This window comes from Larus michahellis, chromosome 21 (assembly GCF_964199755.1).
Source record: "Larus michahellis chromosome 21, bLarMic1.1, whole genome shotgun sequence".
Lineage (NCBI taxonomy): Eukaryota > Metazoa > Chordata > Aves > Charadriiformes > Laridae > Larus > Larus michahellis.
This window is the reverse complement of record NC_133916.1, coordinates 1,226,221-1,243,890: the sequence shown is the minus strand read 5'-3', so window position 1 is coordinate 1,243,890 and position 17,670 is coordinate 1,226,221. Positions and strand designations below refer to the sequence as shown.

The 17,670-nt window shown below is 50.1% G+C and overlaps 1 protein-coding gene across 9 annotated transcripts in view; it reads left to right on the top strand.

The window, feature by feature from the left end:
* Positions 1-17,670, top strand: part of PPP1R12B (protein phosphatase 1 regulatory subunit 12B) — a 135,265-nt gene that overhangs the window by 78,573 nt on the left and 39,022 nt on the right. For all 9 annotated transcript variants that reach the window (XM_074564394.1, XM_074564399.1, XM_074564396.1 and 6 more), the window contains 5 exons: positions 2,210-2,300; positions 3,331-3,501; positions 4,231-4,414; positions 4,980-5,092; positions 7,146-7,190. In XM_074564394.1, coding sequence (XP_074420495.1) covers positions 2,210-2,300; positions 3,331-3,501; positions 4,231-4,414; positions 4,980-5,092; positions 7,146-7,190 — 604 coding nt within the window. The remainder of the gene's footprint in view (positions 1-2,209; positions 2,301-3,330; positions 3,502-4,230; positions 4,415-4,979; positions 5,093-7,145; positions 7,191-17,670) is intronic.

Here is a 17,670-nt window from a genome sequence, read left to right as displayed (position 1 = left end):
TGCTCTCGCGTACCGCGTCTCTCCGTGCGGCTTGTACGGGCCGAGTCCCTCCTCGGGCAAAGGCAGGTCTCACCTTCCCTCCTCCACTTCCCATCGGATGTCCGGAGCTCCCACACGCCTCTGTCCTCCTTGCAGAGTATGAGATGTAAATTCCACTGATTCAAAGCCGTTGCAGTAAACTCTCTGCCTTACTTAGCTACAAATTTATTTGGTTTATCTGTTTCAGGAACTATTTTTATTTTTTTCACTACTGCTCTGAACTTAATTTGCAGTATATTTTGCAAATGTATTCTTCCTGTAGGTGGCTTATTACTTCTGGATGCAGTGCAAATAGCGGCCATTCTGCTTGTGTCAAAAGCTGCAGAAAATGCTTATTGTTTCCTTAATGTGCCATTACCTGGGTAGCACATATATGCGCGGCGTAAAGGAGAGCAGAAGAGAACTACTTGGCTGCAAAATTAGGAGTTGCACAGCTTTCGCTCATCAAATAGCAGCTTTTTCTGTTCGTGAAACGGCGAATTCTTGGGAGGCAATCATCCCTCTGAACGTGAGGCGCGTCCCGCCTTGGCGTATCCATCACAGCTCCCGCGTCTGTCTGCATAATCGATGGGAAGCGCCGAGCTCCTCTGCAGCGCATTCACATCATCTGTGCCAGAGGCTCTTTCTGAAGGTGATAAATGGCGCCCTGGAAGTGCGGTTCGGTGAGTCCGGCCAGCTCAGATGGAGACGTCTCCATCGCAGCCGGCTCCCAGGGCAGGATTCAGCTCCTGCGGCGCCGGCAGCTCCCGCACCGACGATCCATCTTTCCCGCTCTCCTTGTCCTCTTTGGACATGAGGGGAGTTCGGGGCATGATTTATCGGGTTAAATACACCAGTTTTAGGTGAGAGGCTCCCACGTGTGCCCCACCAACACTTGCGGCGCGAGGTGGCCGGCTCCTGTGGGCGTACCTGGGGTAGTTGGAGGAGCCCCCGTAAGGGGGGCGCTGGGGGTCGGGCTGCCTCGGGCACAGCTGAATCGGCACTGAAACGGGAGCGGGAAGGGGCATAAAAGCCATCTTAGAACGATCCAGTTTTTGCGATTCTTTGAGGTTTTGCCATAGCGCAGCGAAGTTACTAATCTTCCTAAAAGCGGTCTTCGCTTCCTGGATCAGACGCAAAATCTGTTCAGCCCGTTGCCTTTTCCGTGAAAGTGATCTGTAGTGGAGACCCAGGAAAAGAGTCTAAGGACAAAGTAAGCGTATTCCTTGATAGATCTTCATCCCGCGCTTGGCTAATTATTCCTTGACCGTGTCTTTGATACCCTGTTAACCTGTGGCAGTGATAGCCCTACAAAAGAGCGCTGCGCTTCAGGCACCCTCATGGCTGTACGGCGAGACAGGGTTAATAATCATTCCCCATTAACCAGGCTGAAGCGTCCAATCTAATGGATCGTTTCTGAGACGGGAGCCACTCCACCAGTATGGAAATCAGCGCTACTGCGGTGCCCTCCCCGACTGCGGGAGCATTGCCCGGTTCCTCTCCAGCGCATCCGCAGTGAATGCCGCTGCAGAGAATTCCGTTTATGCATTTTCATGTGAATAATTCTTTAGAAATCCCCTCGGTTTAATGAAATCTAGTGGTGGCCAGCTCTGTATTTTAACAACGTGCTTTTCAGTATTACAGCACTGCGTCTGCTCCGCTGTGTGAAGGTCGTTTCTTTAATTTCGTAGCTTTTCTCCAAGGTGTTTTGTCTTTATGAGGCACCTGCAGTTCAGCCGGTTTCTGGCATGATGGATTTCATATTGATGAAGACAGCAGATTGCAGGAATATGATCATGACTATAATGACAGGAAGGAGGGTCTGAGGAATGTGCCAGTGCAGGATTTCTGCTCTGGAGATCTTTATCTGAGTGAGAGGTGGTTTGTTTTTCTTTTCCTAATGATGCAATAAGACATAGAACGGGGCAAATAATAGACTGAATAGTTGCACCTTTTTTTAACAGTATGTCCGACACTAAAGAGTTTATATAGAGACTACGGAGAACGTAATGCGAGCATTTGTGTATCGTCTGCTCACAGAAAAGTTGTCCCAAAGCAGAAGATGACAGTAGTCTTGGTAGATGGAACTAAAATGATCCTTGTCCATATGAAAGAGAATAATATCTCAGCTCTGGAGCTCGCAGAGAGCATCTCTTTTTATTTTAACCTCTTCTGCCCCTTTTGTTTTCAGGTCATATCTGACTCCGGTGCGGGATGAGGAAGCAGAATCACTGAGGAAGGCGCGATCCAGGCAGGCCCGGCAGACTCGCAGGTCTACACAGGTAAAAAATGGAAATACTCACGTTCATCTGTAGGATGAAGAGAAGCGATGTATAAAGAGGCAAGATTTACTTCTGCTCTTCCATTACGACTTCGGACGAGGGGATCATAGAATCTTCATGGTTGGAAAGGACCTTTGAGATCATCGAGCCCAACCATACACACACACACACAAAAAAAAAAAAACAAACCAACCAACCAAAAAAATCCCAACAACCTACAATCTCTGCCACTAGAGCATGCCCTGAAGTGCCAAATCTAGACCTTTCTTAAACACCTCTAGGGATGGTGACTCAACCCCCTCCCTGGGCAGCTGTTCCAGTGCCCGACCACTCTTTCAGTAGAGTAACTCTTCCTGATATCTAACCTAAACCTCCCCTGCCGCAGCTTCAGCCCATTTCCTCTGGTCCTGTCATTATTCCCCTGGGAGAAGAGGCCACCACCCCCCTCTCTGCACCCTCTGAAAGGTGTAGAGGCTGTAGAGGGCAATGAGGTCTCCCCTCAGCCTCCTCTTCTCCAAGCTGAACATGCCCAGCTCCCTCGGCCTCTCCTCGTATGACTTGGGGATGTCTACCCTCGCTGTGGTGGGGAGGTTCTGGCAAGAGTTTCTGCAAACAGTTATTACAAAATACTCCCCCGAGCACACGCGAGTTAGTTAGATTTCCAAGTTCTCATTTCTGCCTTTTAGTTTGTAGCTTGATCGCGCGTATTTGGGTTGCTTTGAGTCAGTGATCAGGGAGGTACGCTGAGAAATGCGTTAAAGGCAACAGAACTCTCTTCTTCCTGTCAGCGTGAAGGTAAAACGTTGGCCTGGCCAGGTATAAGGCAGACATAATGCTGAGAGATATGGTTTAGTGATGGGTTTTGTCAGAGTTCAGTTGACGGTTGGACTAGATGATCTGAAGGGTCCCTTCCAACCCAGGCAATTCTATGGTTCTGCGATTCTAAGTCTGCTGGGCATTTCAAACTCACCCGGAAGACTTGAGATCGAATTGCGTACGTTTAAAAATTCTCTCTCTCGTTTTCTCTCAGGGTGTGACGCTGACAGACCTTCAGGAGGCCGAGCGGACCTTCAGCCGGTCTCGGGCAGAACGACAAGCCCAGGAGCAGCAGAGCGAGAAGGCTGAGAGCACGGAGCCTGCCGGGGACAGCAGCGAGAGGCAGGAGACCCGGTCCCGGTGGAGCAGAAATACAGACGAGGAGGTGATCCTCCTGGCCTCGCTTCTCATTGTTTCAGAGCTAATGAAACCATTTAGGATAGCTGAGTTATCGGGAGAAATTCCTTGGGGGATCTCTTCATTTTGCGGGGGGCAGACTTGCTGGAGAGCAGTAGTGTTGAGGAGCGGTGCCTCACCTCAGCGGTCGGCACGAGGGACGCCATGTGTACGTCTTAGAGGTTACCTGTTCCTTTGCTCTCCGCTGGGAGCTTCACTTTTCTGTCTCTTGGCAGAAAATAAAACCGTGTAAATGACAGAAAGTGGAATGAGAAGGCTAATGATAGAAGTGTGGCCTGGATCCATCCCCGCAGTGCAGGCTGGACTAAGGCTTTGTGTTCACGTTTTTTCCACAGATGTTCCGAGTGTAATGGAAAGCTAGAGAGACCGCTCTCCTCCCCCTGCCATCGCTTCTGGCTTTTTACTCTGATTGGTTTCTATCAGATAACTGGTTTATCCTGCCATTGGCAGTAGGGACAAAGAGATTGATCCCCGACTTCCCAGCAACGGGAAGTGCTCTCACGTTGTAGCTGTGCAGTGCCTTTAGCTCTTCATCCCGGTCTGATGGAATGGAGCTGATCTGGCAGGTAGAGGTGATCGCTTCCAGCGGCAGTGAAGGAAACATTACGCTCTAAAAGATTACCCAGTTCCCTGAAATCCCAAAGCTGCTAGTTCCTTTCCATTCTGATAACTTTTTGTTATGGTTCTTTGTTTATAGACTGTCTATCGGCGATTAAGGTGCCCAGTACAACCAGACAAACCTACGACACCTGTATCTCCTTCGACGTCAACACCTCTCCTTTATACAAGTTCATACCTGTCTCGAACAAATAAGTATCTAGGTCTTGACTCGGTGAATCCATCTGACTTCAGAGGTGCAGCCACAGAGATGGAGAAGAATGGTGTGTACCTGGGAGAGTGGAGAACAGTCGAAGCTCGGGGGTTTTCGTGGCTTTTAGAGCTTTCAGCGTGTCCAGACAGACAATAAGTTTTACTTGTTATTCTGAGGGGAGCGGTATGGGGAGCTGCCATCTCACCAACCAAATGTTCGTTGTTTAAATGGAAATCCTAATGTAGGATACAGCCTATTGCTTCCAACGGAAAGGGATAAAAGGATGTTTTCCATTTTGGATAAGTAAATGAGATAGTAATCCATGGAGCCTTTAGATCTTAGAGCTGGGGGGGAGCGATTCCGCTGGCACGGTTTGTCCTCAGACTAGGAGTAAGTTGGGATGATCTGGGGAGAGCTGACAGCCAGGGTAACCTCTGTGGGCTCTGATAAAGGAAGGAGTGGGAGTAACCAGATGTAGTAGGGCACTGAGATGCCATTTCTTTTGGTTTAATAAGTCCTTTGTAATACAACACAAGCCAAGATCACCTTGATTGGCTCAAAAAGAACCCCAGTATCTTAGCAAGAGCACAGATGGAAATCACTGAAACCAAAGCAGTCTTTCTTTACTTGGTCAGAGTGTGAAGATCAGGATTTAGACGACAGATCTCTGAACAAACAGTCAATCCGAGAGAGGCGGCGGCCAAAAGAGAGACGAAGAGGCACCGGCATCATTTTCTCGACAAAAGATGTAAGTTTGAGTTCTTTAGAGCAGAGAAACTCATTATGTCATATTCAGGGTGAATTTTCTTCCAGTTCCAAGCTTCAGATTTTTTTTCCACGTCAGTTGATTTCCCGTTAGTCCTTCCCTCTCCAATTTCAGACTGGCACTTCCAAAGGGATCGCATCCCTGTCTGGGCCATGTAAAACCCGGGCAGCAGCTCTGGGAAGCCATAAATCAGTGTGATCCTTGCAGAATTGTGAAAGAGCTCACAGGGGAGAAGAGAGATTAGAAGTTTAGTTTCTTTGGAAGAAGGAGGTCACGAGCCACTGGAATTGTTTTCAAATTCCTCGGAGCCCAAATTTGGCTGTGCTTTAGGCCCCCTAAAAGGAAGACAATGAGGAGTAAAACCTGTGTCTGGATCCCCTGCCCAGCGCCCGAGAACACACACAGCATAAGCGCAGGAGAGCTGTCTGTGTCGTTTCACTTAGTCCTCGTTTCAAAAGGGTTTCTTCAGCCTGAGGGAGGCAACCCAGCCCCCCGGACCTTGGGTGGAGACTCAGGCAGGAAAATAGATCACCTTTTTCAGGAGGCGGCGTTATGAAATCACGGTTAAGAAGCCTGCAACAATTGTAGCCCAGCTACGGACATAGAAGCCTTCCTCACACACCTCGGGGGTACAGACCTCCTGCACACCACAGTGCAAGAAGACCCCAGCGGTCCTTCCCGCGGTGACAGTAGATACGTTGAATATTTGGCATTACAGACTAGTTGAATGGCCCTGCTGGAAACCTCAGAATTTCTATTGAAAAACTTGCCACAAACACCCCCTTTTTATTATTTTCAAATGATTCTTACATTTTTCTTCACTTGCATGCCAAATCCGATTTTTTTTTTTCCCTTATTGTTTTTTTAGTTAAATGCTTTACAGCTTTCCCAGTCGCCTGCTGGATCGTTGTAGCAATATTACCAGCTTCGGAACAGAAAGCAAAGCACTTCTCAGAGTTATGGTTCATTTCCCCGTTGTCTCGATACGAAAGTGCAGCCACACCTTCTGAAACACCTCGGGTTCAGTACGGAGGCAGATGTGATGCCAAGGGTTTACCACTGCTCCGTCAAAACCCTGGGGCTGTCGCAGAGAGGCAGTGGGTTGCAGAGAGGCTGCGAAAGTGCAAGCTGTCCAGGATGACGAGTCTTTCCTCCTGGAGTCTAGTTGAAGTGGAGCCCAGTTCTGGGCTCCCCGGTTGCAGAAGGCCAGGGAACTGCTGGAGAGGGGACAGCAAAGGGCCACCAAGATGCTGAGGGGACTGGAACATCTCTCTGATGAAGAAAGGCTGAGGGATTTGGGTCTCTTCAGTCTGGAAAAAAGGCAGCTGAGGGGGGATCTTATCAATGCTGATAAATACTGAAAGGGGGGGTATCAGGAGGATGGGGCCAGGCTCTTCTCAGTGGTGCCCGGGGACAGGACAAGGGGCAACGGGCACAAACTTGACCATGGGAAGTTCCATCTCAACATGAAGAGGAACTTCTTTGCTGTGAGGGTGGCAGAGCCCTGGCACAGGCTGCCCAGAGAGATGGTGGAGTCTCCGTCTCTGGAGACATCCCAAACCCGCCTGGACGCATTCCTGTGCCACCTGCTCTGAGTGACCCTGCTCTGGCAGGGGATGGGACTGGGTGATCCCCAGAGGTCCCTTCCCACCCCCACCATTCTGCGATTCTGTGTAATATTCTTTGAAAGTCAATATGATGTCAACATTTCAGATATGCAGCCTTCCCACATGTCGTGTTTGTTCCCTAAGTCTATGAAGGAGTGTTGCTCCTCCTACTTGACTCTTCAGGAGCATCCTGAATTGCAGTGGCCATCTCAGGAGAGTAATTCTGTCCCCAGTACCAAGATCTTCTAAATGGCCATTAGGTTACCAAACCTTACCTGATTCTCAGCCCAAAGCACCCAGACTGGCATTTCTTTGGAAAGGCTTGGTCTTAGCTTTAGCATCAAATCCTAAGCGATACATTGTCTTCCTGTGATAAAATTCTGTTGTCTCCAAGGCTGCCTGATTATATTGTTTGCTTTTCATCCTAGGATGATGATGAAGTTGATGGAAATGAGGAGGTGAAGGAAACTCGGGTAAGTGAAAACATCAGTCTGAATAGTTGGTGCTTCACTCTTGAGCGATGCTGGCAAGAAGTCTTCTATGCCTTTGCTTTTGTTGATACAAGAGGTTCAGGCTCTGTTCCGGAGCTGATACGAGCTGGGCGGTGGTTGTGAGTGGCAAATTGCTTACTGATTTCTCGTCTGAAAGAGAAAGAATAGCCACAGAGTGGCCTGAGTTCACAAGCTGGCTCTTCGGGAGCTGCCTGGGTAGTTCTCAAACCTGGAGGGACGGGAGCGGGAGCAGGGGTGAGGGCCTTGCCGAGAGCGCTGTCAGGAGCTGCGCTGGCGGGGGACCGCGGCTGTCAGGTGTCTCCAGGAAGGTGCATGACCTTCTGTCTCAGAATCGTCCTGACGCTGTTGTTGTGGACAGTATGTTTTGTACGTCTAAAATCTGCGCTTTTGTCGCCTCCTGGATTTGTTTTCGTGTGGGAAATGGTCTTGGCAAGCACCACATCAGAGATTGTTCGTTGTTGCCCTGTTCTTGCAATAGTCTCATTATCCTTCGAGGCCCTTTCTTTCCTTTGTAATAATTATTGAGTCCTTCCAAATTGCCTTGGTTTCTTTTGGTTTTGTCTGTCTTTGGCTAAAACACATTTGAGCCTGACGCCGTGACTTACTCAGACAATGCGAAAGCCAGATACATTTCCAAACTATTAAAGCATGATGTGCGAGAGCCGGGAAAAATAGCAAATTTAAAGTTGCATAGGGGTCAGCCGGCTCGTGTGACGTTTAATCTTTGCCAGCAAACGTTGAACTTACGGTAGGCTTTCCACATACTTTGCAATTCAACAGAGCGATTGAAGCATCATTTTATTGAAAAGTTGACTGTTTTTTTCCTGAAAATCTTCAGTAACGCTCTTCAGAGTATATTTTGTTTTTCTTTCTGCCATACACGGTCAAAATGGGGCAAAGTCATGGTGAGCCTTGTGAGGAGCAGAGACTCATGCGGTGCTGGGATGGCTTTTAGCATGTGCTTATCTGTCGGTGCCAGGTTTTGCTTTCCCAGTGCTTACTTTGGAATGTGAAAAGCAGGATATTCCTTCCCGGGGAAGCACCACCTGCTTCGAGTAGCCCAGCTCTTCCCACAGCAGTTTCTGTTCATAGCGGTACGTAGCTTCGTTAAATCTTCCACTTAACCCTGCAGGAAGGATTCAGCCATTATTGTCCTCAAAATCGATTTGACATGTCTGCCATCTCACAGTAAGAGTGAAGGAGGGATATTTTGTAATGTGTAAAAAGTAATGTCCCGAAAGTGGAGGGCTCGGAGCCTTCCTCAGCTGGAATGGAGAGGCCACGGCACGGCTGCAGCCTGCGCAGCACCGCGCTCCACCGGGACACGGGGCCATAAACCAGTGGGATCGAGGGGGTTGCTAGGACTCCTGTGGCTCCCAGTGGAATCACAGAATGGTTTGGGTGGGAAGAGACCTTAAAGATCATCCAGTGGCACCCCCTGCCCTGGGCAGGGACACCTCCCACCAGCCCAGGTTGCTCCAAGCCCCGTCCAACCTGGCCTTGAACCCCTCCAGGGATGGGGCAGCCACAGCTTCTCTGGGCAACCTGGGCCAGTCCCTCACCACCCTTATAGTGAAATATTTCTTCCTGATATCCAGTCTAAATCTACACTTTTCCAGTTTAAAACTGTTACCCCTTGTCCTATCACTACATGCACTTGTAAAAAGTCCCTCTCGAGCTCTCTTGTAGGGCCCCTTTAGGGACTGGAAGGGGCTGGAAGGTCTCCCCGGAGCCTTCTCTTCTCCAGGCTGAACCCCCCCAGCTCTCTCAGCCTGTCCCCACAGCAGAGGGGCTCCAGCCCTCCCAGCATCTCCGGGGCCTCCTCTGGCCCCGCTCCAACAGCTCCGTGTCCTTCTGCTGTTGGTGCCCCAGAGCTGGAGGCAGCACTGCAGGGGGGTCTCACGGAGCGGAGCAGAGGGGCAGAATCCCCCCCTCGCCCTGCTGCCCACGCTGCTGGGGATGCAGCCCAGGCTGCGGGGGGTTTCTGGGCTGCCAGCGCACGTTGCCAGGGCGTGTGGAGCTTCTCACCCACCAACACCCCCAAGTTCTTCTCCTCAGGGCTGCTCTCCTTCCTTCATCCCCCAGCCTGGATTTGGGCTTGGGATTGCCCCAACCCACATGCAGGTCCTTGCACTCGGCCTGCTTGAACTTCATGAGGTTGGCATGAGCCCACCTCTCCAGCCTGTCCAGGTCCCTCTGGATGGCATCCCCTCCCTCCAGTGTGTCGACTGCGCTATACAGCTTGGTGGCGTCGGCAAACTTGCATAGTGCCCACTCAGCCGTGCTGTCCATGTCACCGACAAAGATGTTAAACAGCACTGGTCCCAGTACTGACCTCTGAAGAACACCACTCATCACCGGTTTCCACTTGGACATTGAGCCATTGACCACAACCCTTTGCGTGCGGCCATCCAGCCAGTTCCTTATCCACCGAGTGGTCCATCCATCAAATCCACGCCTTTCCAATTTAGAGACCAGGATGTTGTGCAGGACAGTGTCAAACGCTTTGCACAAGTCCAGGTAGCAACGTCGGTTGCTCTCCCCTTATCCACCGATGCTGTAACGCACTCATAGAAGGTTACCAAATTTGCCAGGCACGATTTGCCTTTAATGAAGCCATGTTGGCTGTCACCAGTCACCTCCTTCTTTTCCATGTGCCTTAGCAGAGTTTCCACGAGGATCTGCTCCATGATCTTGCCGGGCACAGAGGTGAGACTGACCGGCCTGCAGTTCCCCGGGTCTTCCTTGTTTCCCTTTTTGAAAATGTGGGTTCTGTTTCCCCTTTTCCAGTCAGCGGGAACTTCACCAGACTGCCACGACTTTGCTAATAACAATAATAATAGGGACACCTTGTTTCCAGCAGTCGTGTTTTGGACTTGCTGGGAATGTCTTGTTCTGGGAAGCTGTCCCACATTAGCTAAATTAAGACAAAAGAGTATCTGAGGCTGCAGGTTTGGAGGCCTCCTGGAGTCCAGTCCTGAAACTGCTGAAAACTGTTGAGCGCAGTCCTCACCGCTCTCGCTAAGGGCGAGCTGCACTGCGTAAGAACCCACCAGACGTTCCTGACCAAAAATTCGGGGTCACCCAGTCTCTTACAATTAGCGATTCTGGTTTTCCACAAATAATTGGCAAGCAATTCTTTTGTCTTATACTTCCTGTAACTTCCTTGAGGGTTCCCATCTAACAGCAGAGCACCTTCCCTTCAGGCCCCTTGGTCCCTTTGCGCACGTGCTTTGTGGGAACAGTCCCCCGTTTTTCTTACGCACCTGATGTACGTTAGACCCTGCTTTGGACTCTCCTTCCACTCTGGCGCTGTTTTTCCCATTCTCCCAGTCCTCTTGTTTTCATCCAGTTTCCAGTTCGTTTTCTTTACTACGTGCCTCCAGCATCATGTCGCTTTGATCAGTTTTCCCTGGTTTATTTTACATCCAAATCAGAGAGGTTTCTGCCCTGCGGACTGACCGTCAGTTTGGCAAGAATCACAGAGCAGCTCCTGGTACAATTAATAATCATTAATTCATCAATAATAATTCTAGCATGGCAGGTGCCACCATCAGACATGTGAATTTGAACGCTCTGAAGTGTCCCGTTTTAGTTGCAGACCCCCAAAGACTCTCCGGATTTTAGGCGAGCGGTTCTTTTTTGCCTGCAGTGTTTATATCTTGGCTGATATTAGGCAGATTTTCATTTCCAAGCCCTACTCCAATTCCCTCCAAACTCCGCAACGCTGGAGTTTAGCGAAGGAAAGGTAAATGCAGTTTTTGGAAAAAAAAAAAAAAAAGGAGCGAATACATGTTGTTCTAAGCCTCAGAAGTGGATGAATTCTTCTGGCTGAAGCTTATGAGCACCAGCGTGGGAAACCAGCCCAGAGGCTTTGGCGGAGTTTTGGGCAACTGCGAGCAGTCTCGTAACGGGATGTGTCAGGACCCTTCATGTGCTCTGCTACCGACCCCCCCGCTCTCCTTGGGATGCAGCCTGCTTGGATGCGTTGTGGAAAGTTGGAAGAGCAGACAAAGTTTTATTGTGGAATAAATGTTTAAGGGCACAAGGACTTCAGCTGGAAAAAGCCTCCAGGGAAGCAGCTTTAGGAGAGCGCGTTGCCTGGTTCCGCTGGGAAGGATTTGTTCGGTCTGGGGAGTCCTGAGCTCAAACCAGAGCTGGGGAAAAAAGCTTGGCCACAGTCTAGTCTCTGTTTCTCAGAAAGTAAAAATAGCAAGAGTCCGAAGGACCGTGTCAGGCCCAGGCTGAGCAGGGTGGGTAGGCTGCCATTGGGAGCCCCTGCAAGTCACGGACCATGAAACATCAGCAGGAATTGAGCTGTGGTGGGGCCACGCAGTGTGGGTACAGCGCAGCCAGTGCAGACGCCAGTCAGTGGGTCTGGTTTGGGATGCGGCGATTGAAAGATAACGCTGAAGACTGAAGAGAATAATCCAGTGTTAGAATGGTCCGAGACCCCCCCTGCAGCGCTGCCTCCAGCGCTGGGGCACCAACAGCAGAAGGACATGGAGCTGTTGGAGCGGGGCCGGAGGAGGCCCTGGAGATGCTGGGAGGGCTGGAGCCCCTCTGCTGTGGGGACAGGCTGAGAGAGCTGGGGGGGTTCAGCCTGGAGAAGAGAAGGCTCCGGGGAGACCTTCCAGCCCCTTCCAGTCCCTAAAGGGGCTCCAGGAAAGCTGGGGAGGGACTCTGGAGCAGGGAGGGGAGCCATGGGACAAGGGGGAATGGTTTTACACTGAAAGAGGGGAGATTTAGATCAGATGTGAGGCAGAAATTCTTGGCTGTGAGGGTGGTGAGGGACTGGCCCAGGTTGCCCAGAGAAGCTGTGGCTGCCCCATCCCTGGAGGGGTTCAAGGCCAGGTTGGACGGGGCTTGGAGCAACCTGGGCTGGTGGGAGGTGTCCCTGCCCAGGGCAGGGGGTGGCACTGGGTGGCCTTTAAGGTCCCTTCCCACCCAAATCATTCTGTGGGTCTATGATGTTACGTTTTGGAGAGGGTTTCCCTCATCCCTGGCTCTTCTGCCATTGACTTACACCTGACTTCTGCCGTTGCTATTGCACAGCAGGAGAAACTGGGAACATATTTAGAAGAGTATTTTAAATGACATATCATAGTAACAGAAGTAGAAAAATGTTTGTAATCATTTAAAGAATTTTATCTCCTTGCATTTCTCTTTAGTGGCATTACAAATGCGCCTCACCCGAGTGTTAGATGGTTCATCAAGGGAAAGCTTGAAATACAGGGGAACGCTCTGAGTGTCGTCTGGGTAAAGTCACAATTTCTGGGCAGTAAAAGCGTCAAAGAAAACATCTGTTCTCATGAACTTCCTCTAGGATAGTCTGTATAGCACAGTATAAAACCCAGACACATTAATGGAATTAACTCCTATAGGAGTTAGGAATAACAGGAATATAGGCAGGAATAACACCGAAACGTGTGATTATGGATTGCAGTCACAGTAACTGTATTAAGTAGGCTCCATTCTTGTCTCCCTGTGCTTTGATTTACGAAACCCAAGTATTTTAAATTTAAATAGTATTTTAAATTCTGCAAAACACCGTTCAAGCCCACTCTGTTCTGTAAATATTACGTGTTCTGCCTAATTGTACTGTTCACATGAAATCACCAGATGCAACTGGATACTAATAAAAACTAAATCTCTGCCTTAGAAGGGCTGAATTTTTAAGCTTGATTCCATGAATTCTAAGGGAAGACCAATGAACTGGAAAATTCCTTATGCAAACTAAATGTCTTAATGTTATAGCTGTTGTAGAGTTATAACTTAGGAGTCCTGATTTTGGTATGTTCTATTGCTCACCTCTACTGTTGCTTTTAGTGGCATTTTATCTTCCCCAGAGACTGCCAGTTTAGCTTTTGTAATCACGCGGTTTGCCTTTTTTTAAAAGATGGATTTGATAAACAGCTAAAAGATCCAAAGTATTTTTAATTAGTGTTTTGTGACTTGCCTTTCGTAGCCAGACCGTGCGTATTGGCCAAGTGCAAAGTCCTGCACCTGGCTCATGGCAGTCCCGGACACAAATCCAGGCTGGGCAGAAAATGGCTGGAGAGCAGCCCTGAGGAGAAGAACTTGGGAGTGCTGGTGGAGGAGAAGCTCCACACACCCCAGCAACGTGCACTGGCAGCCCAGAAACCCCCCGCAGCCTGGGCTGCATCCCCAGCAGCGTGGGCAGCAGGGCGAGGGGGGGATTCTGCCCCTCTGCTCCGCTCTGTGAGACCCCCCTGCAGTGCTGCCTCCAGCGCTGGGGCACCAACAGCAGAAGGACACGGAGCTGTTGGAGCGGGGCCAGAGGAGGCCCCGGAGATGCTGGGAGGGCTGGAGCCCCTCTGCTGTGGGGACAGGCTGAGAGAGCTGGGGGGGTTCAGCCTGGAGAAGAGAAGGCTCCGGGGAGACCTTCCAGCCCCTTCCAGTCCCTAAAGGGGCTCCAGGAAAGCTGGGGAGGGACTCTGGAGCAGGGAGGGGAGCCATGGGACAAGGGGGAATGGTTTTAAACTGAAAGAGGGGAGATTTAGATGAGAGATGGGGAAGAAATTCTTTGCTGTGAGGGTGGTGAGCCCCTGGCCCAGGTTGCCCAGAGAAGCTGTGGCTGCCCCATCCCTGGAGGGGTTCAAGGCCAGGTTGGACGGGGCTTGGAGCAACCTGGGCTGGTGGGAGGTGTCCCTGCCCAGGGCAGGGGGTGCCACTGGATGATCTTTAAGGTCTCTTCCCACCCAAACCATTCTGTGATTCCACTGAGAGCCACAGGAGTCCTAGCAACCCCCTCGATCCCACTGGTTTATGGCCCCGTGTCCCGGTGGAGCGCGGTGCTGCGCAGGCTGCAGCCGTGCCGTGGCCTCTCCATTCCAGCTGAGGAAGGCTCCGAGCCCTCCACTTTCGGGACGCAGATTGCCTAATATGGTAAGGTATGTCTTCCCGGGCAGCGCTGTTTGCTGAGATACAAGGGAAAGTTGACTTATAAAAGGGAACGAAATAGGTGAACTTCTTGCTGGCTGATAAGAAAGTAAAATCTTTTCACGGAAATAGCGCTGTGTGGTGCTGTTCCTCCTGTGCCGTATTGCTTCAAGCCCGGGGTCCCTTTGGGGGACCGAGGATGCAAGTATTTTTCCCTGGTTTTACCCTGGAATATTGACTTTAGCAGGGATGCAGCCTGACGCGGGAGGGAAGCCGCCTGGCCCATGGCCAGGGTAACGTAGGTGGTTCTGTGCGTCACTTGCGTGACTGGAGTTAAATTATAGAGCGTTTAATTATATGTAAAGTGGGGCTGTGAGAGATTGGCTCCATTTAGTCCTGTTTATAAACAAAATGCTATAATGGGCTGTGTCTGCTGCGAGGAAGGGAGATCTTTAATATGTGTACAACAAGCAATATAAAATTGAGTCTAAAATAGCAGAAAATTGCTGCAAGAGCATGAGCTAAGGCTTTGCCAGAGAACTTTAAATATTGCGAAGAACGGTTTTATTGTGTGCGTAGTGCCCTGGCTTCTTCGGGAGGTGGAGGGGGAAGACACTATAGAAATGTAAATTCGTTCTGCAAATATTTCTCCGAAAAATTTTCGCATCTGCACAGATGATTTGTCTCATGAGTTCTCCAGCCTTAGACGCTCCCGCTGGCTTTTCTTAACCGTAGCGTTTTGAGAAGGGCAGCAGACTTGCTGTCTGCCATCCCTGTTGATCCAGCATTTAAGCCATCGGCCTGGCTGCCCGGTTCCTATTTACAGCTCTGGGAAAACACATTGTTTGTGCTTAAAGCCAAGCAATGCACGTTGGCTCCGAGGGCTACAGGGTTACATGCGTTCAGGTTAATTCCTCTAATTCAGCGAGCTGCTGAATTGGGAAGGTGTAATGTGAAGCAGCGTCCACGATGGAGATGAGTAACACAAAACCAGCTAAAATCCCATCTGCGAGTCCCCGGAAGATGAAGCGAAATGGCGAGTCCTCCAGGAATGATTTACAAGGTCATAGACTCGTAACTATTTAAGGTAACTTTATGCTTTAACTTCTTGTTCAGGAAATTGCTCTCGGAATTTCGGTCTGGTCCGAGGTGACTGATCTTTCTCAGTTGTCAGGAGTAATCTCTGTTGCGGCGCTGGAGCTGAGCTTCGCAATGCGTCCCATACCCAGCAGATACCTTGGCTTCTGCTGGCATTGCTGGGAGGGTTCGAGTTATCCCATTTCATCCCAGGGTCCTGTCCCTTTGCCTACATGCTTTCTTCCCAGAAGGAACTGGGAGCAGGGTGATGGACAGGGTGGCAGCAGGATGGGTGCCGTGCGTGTGCATCTCTCCACCTCCAGCGCAGCTGCTCCAGGGGACAGGGACGGGACTGGTCGCGGTCAGCGGGGCTGCGAGCCTGAGGAGCAGCGTCACTCCCTGGATCACATCCCAAAGACAGAACAACTCTTAACTATTGTTTTCTGTCTAATTGTGTTTATAATTCTTGACTTCTAAAAGGTTAACAGCATATCTTTGTGCATCCATGTAAGGGAGCATCGTGTCAATTTTTGTTTGAAACTGTGAAACTCTATCTCATCGTGACACGCTCAAAATTACGAAAAGGGAAAATATCTCCAACTGCTGAACTCCTTATAGCAGGTTCTCTGCCCCTCTGGGAGCTGGCGATGGGACGTCGTTGTCAGTCATCCAGCGGGCTGCGGGCAGGCTGGCTCTCCTGGTGTGGCTGAAGACATCCTCCAAAAAAAACCTGATCTGCTGGATTGAAATTCCTGCATCCAGCAGGAGGTGTCTGGGGAGAGCCCCTGATGGCAGCAGCGTCTTGACGCGGCTGTCAGCATTCGGGACTGGGAGGATGGTGCACGGGCGGTAGGAGATGGCTTCAGCAGATGCGCAGCCCCCGCGACGCCCGCAGTCCCCGGCGCCCGGACGTACCGCGCAGAACGGTGCAGTCCCGTGTTTAGGTAGTAAACGATTTATCTCCCAGATTCGGCCAGAAGGAGTGAAAAGCAGAAGCTGTATTGCCAGACGGCTAAAAAGGAATTGAAGAGTAATCTAAAGTTGTTTGGAAAACTGAAGTCAAATTCCCTGGCGATAAAATATCCTTTGGAAACTACCACTGTAGGAAAAACTGCGCTCCAGTGATTCAAGTGCGGTGACGGTGTCTGTCCCCCTTGTCTTTAAAAGGTCACTTTTTGTTCTGGGTTTTTATCCTCCCACATGCTTTTCTTCAGAAAAAGCCTCACATTTGGAAAGTCGTCGTTAGTTTTGTGCTGTTGGACATGGAGTTTCCCTGCTAGAAGTAACGTTATCTGGCAGAAGCCATTTCATTGTTCGGTGGCTCAAGATGGAGAATCTTTGAAGTTGTAAAACTCCTTCCTGGCAGAAATTTCCCACCAGCTTTGGTTTAATTCACACCTCGGCGCGTTTTGGTTTCTCATTATAGCAGGTATCAAGCACGTAGCTAATGCTGGGCGCTGTTGTGGTTGTTGTTTGGGATTTTTTAATATATATATATATATACACATAGGCCTTTTTTCCTTGCTCCTAGATTTCATCCTTGGGAGTGAACGTAACCTTCTGCCCCACAATCTGCTGCCGCCGAAGGAAGACCAGAAATAGGCTTGAAACCTAGTTAGAGAGCGATAGGCTGCAGTTACACGTCTGTTTGGCCGGTGGCACCAGAATATTGGTTTGTGGCAAGCCAGTTGCTTCCACAGACGAGCTGATGGAAAGGGTTTGGTGGCCGTGGAGCGGCTGGGGCAGGTGGGACCATGCAGAGTCTGATGAGTTTAGATCAAGAGCAAAACGGATCATGACTCTGTTGCGAGTGCCCCGAGCTTTCTCTTTCTCTGTGTCGTATTTTGGAAAGTCCCTTGGCTCGACATAGCTGTGTTTACATCTGGTTCTTATATTAGTGTTTGCTTTCTCAGTTTCCCTGACATTGGCCCGTTAATATCTTTGCAAATTTTTGCTGCATTCCTCCTTTGTAACTCCGCGTGTTTCGGCTTCTTCGTCCTTGCTAAGGAAGCTGGGTCGGGGGAGAGGGAGCCTGTGGGTGAGCGCTCGCAGAGTGCAACTGCTGGAAAATATTGTGTTCCAACACGACTGTATCCTTAATGGTCGTAACTGGATGAAATCACTTGATTTCTGGCATGAGCAATGCTCTGAACTCGACCGAGAGGACAGTGCAGTGCATCTCTCCGGATTGTTTTGAAGCTGCTTTTTTTGAAGGGGACACAGTGGTGAGTTTGGCAAAAAGCCTGAGTGGAAAAGGACAGAGCCAGGCTTTGGGGGGACGTGAAGCAAACTGTCTGTAGACGTGCGTCTTCCCGCTGGTGTGCGGACATCAGGAGGATTATGGCTTGAAAACGTGCCGTGCCGGCGTCGCCCCAGGCCTCCGCGTTTGTAACCGTGGCTGCAGTTACAGCCTTGAATGGAATCAAATCTGTGGTCCCGGAGAGGTTTATTTTTGGCAAAG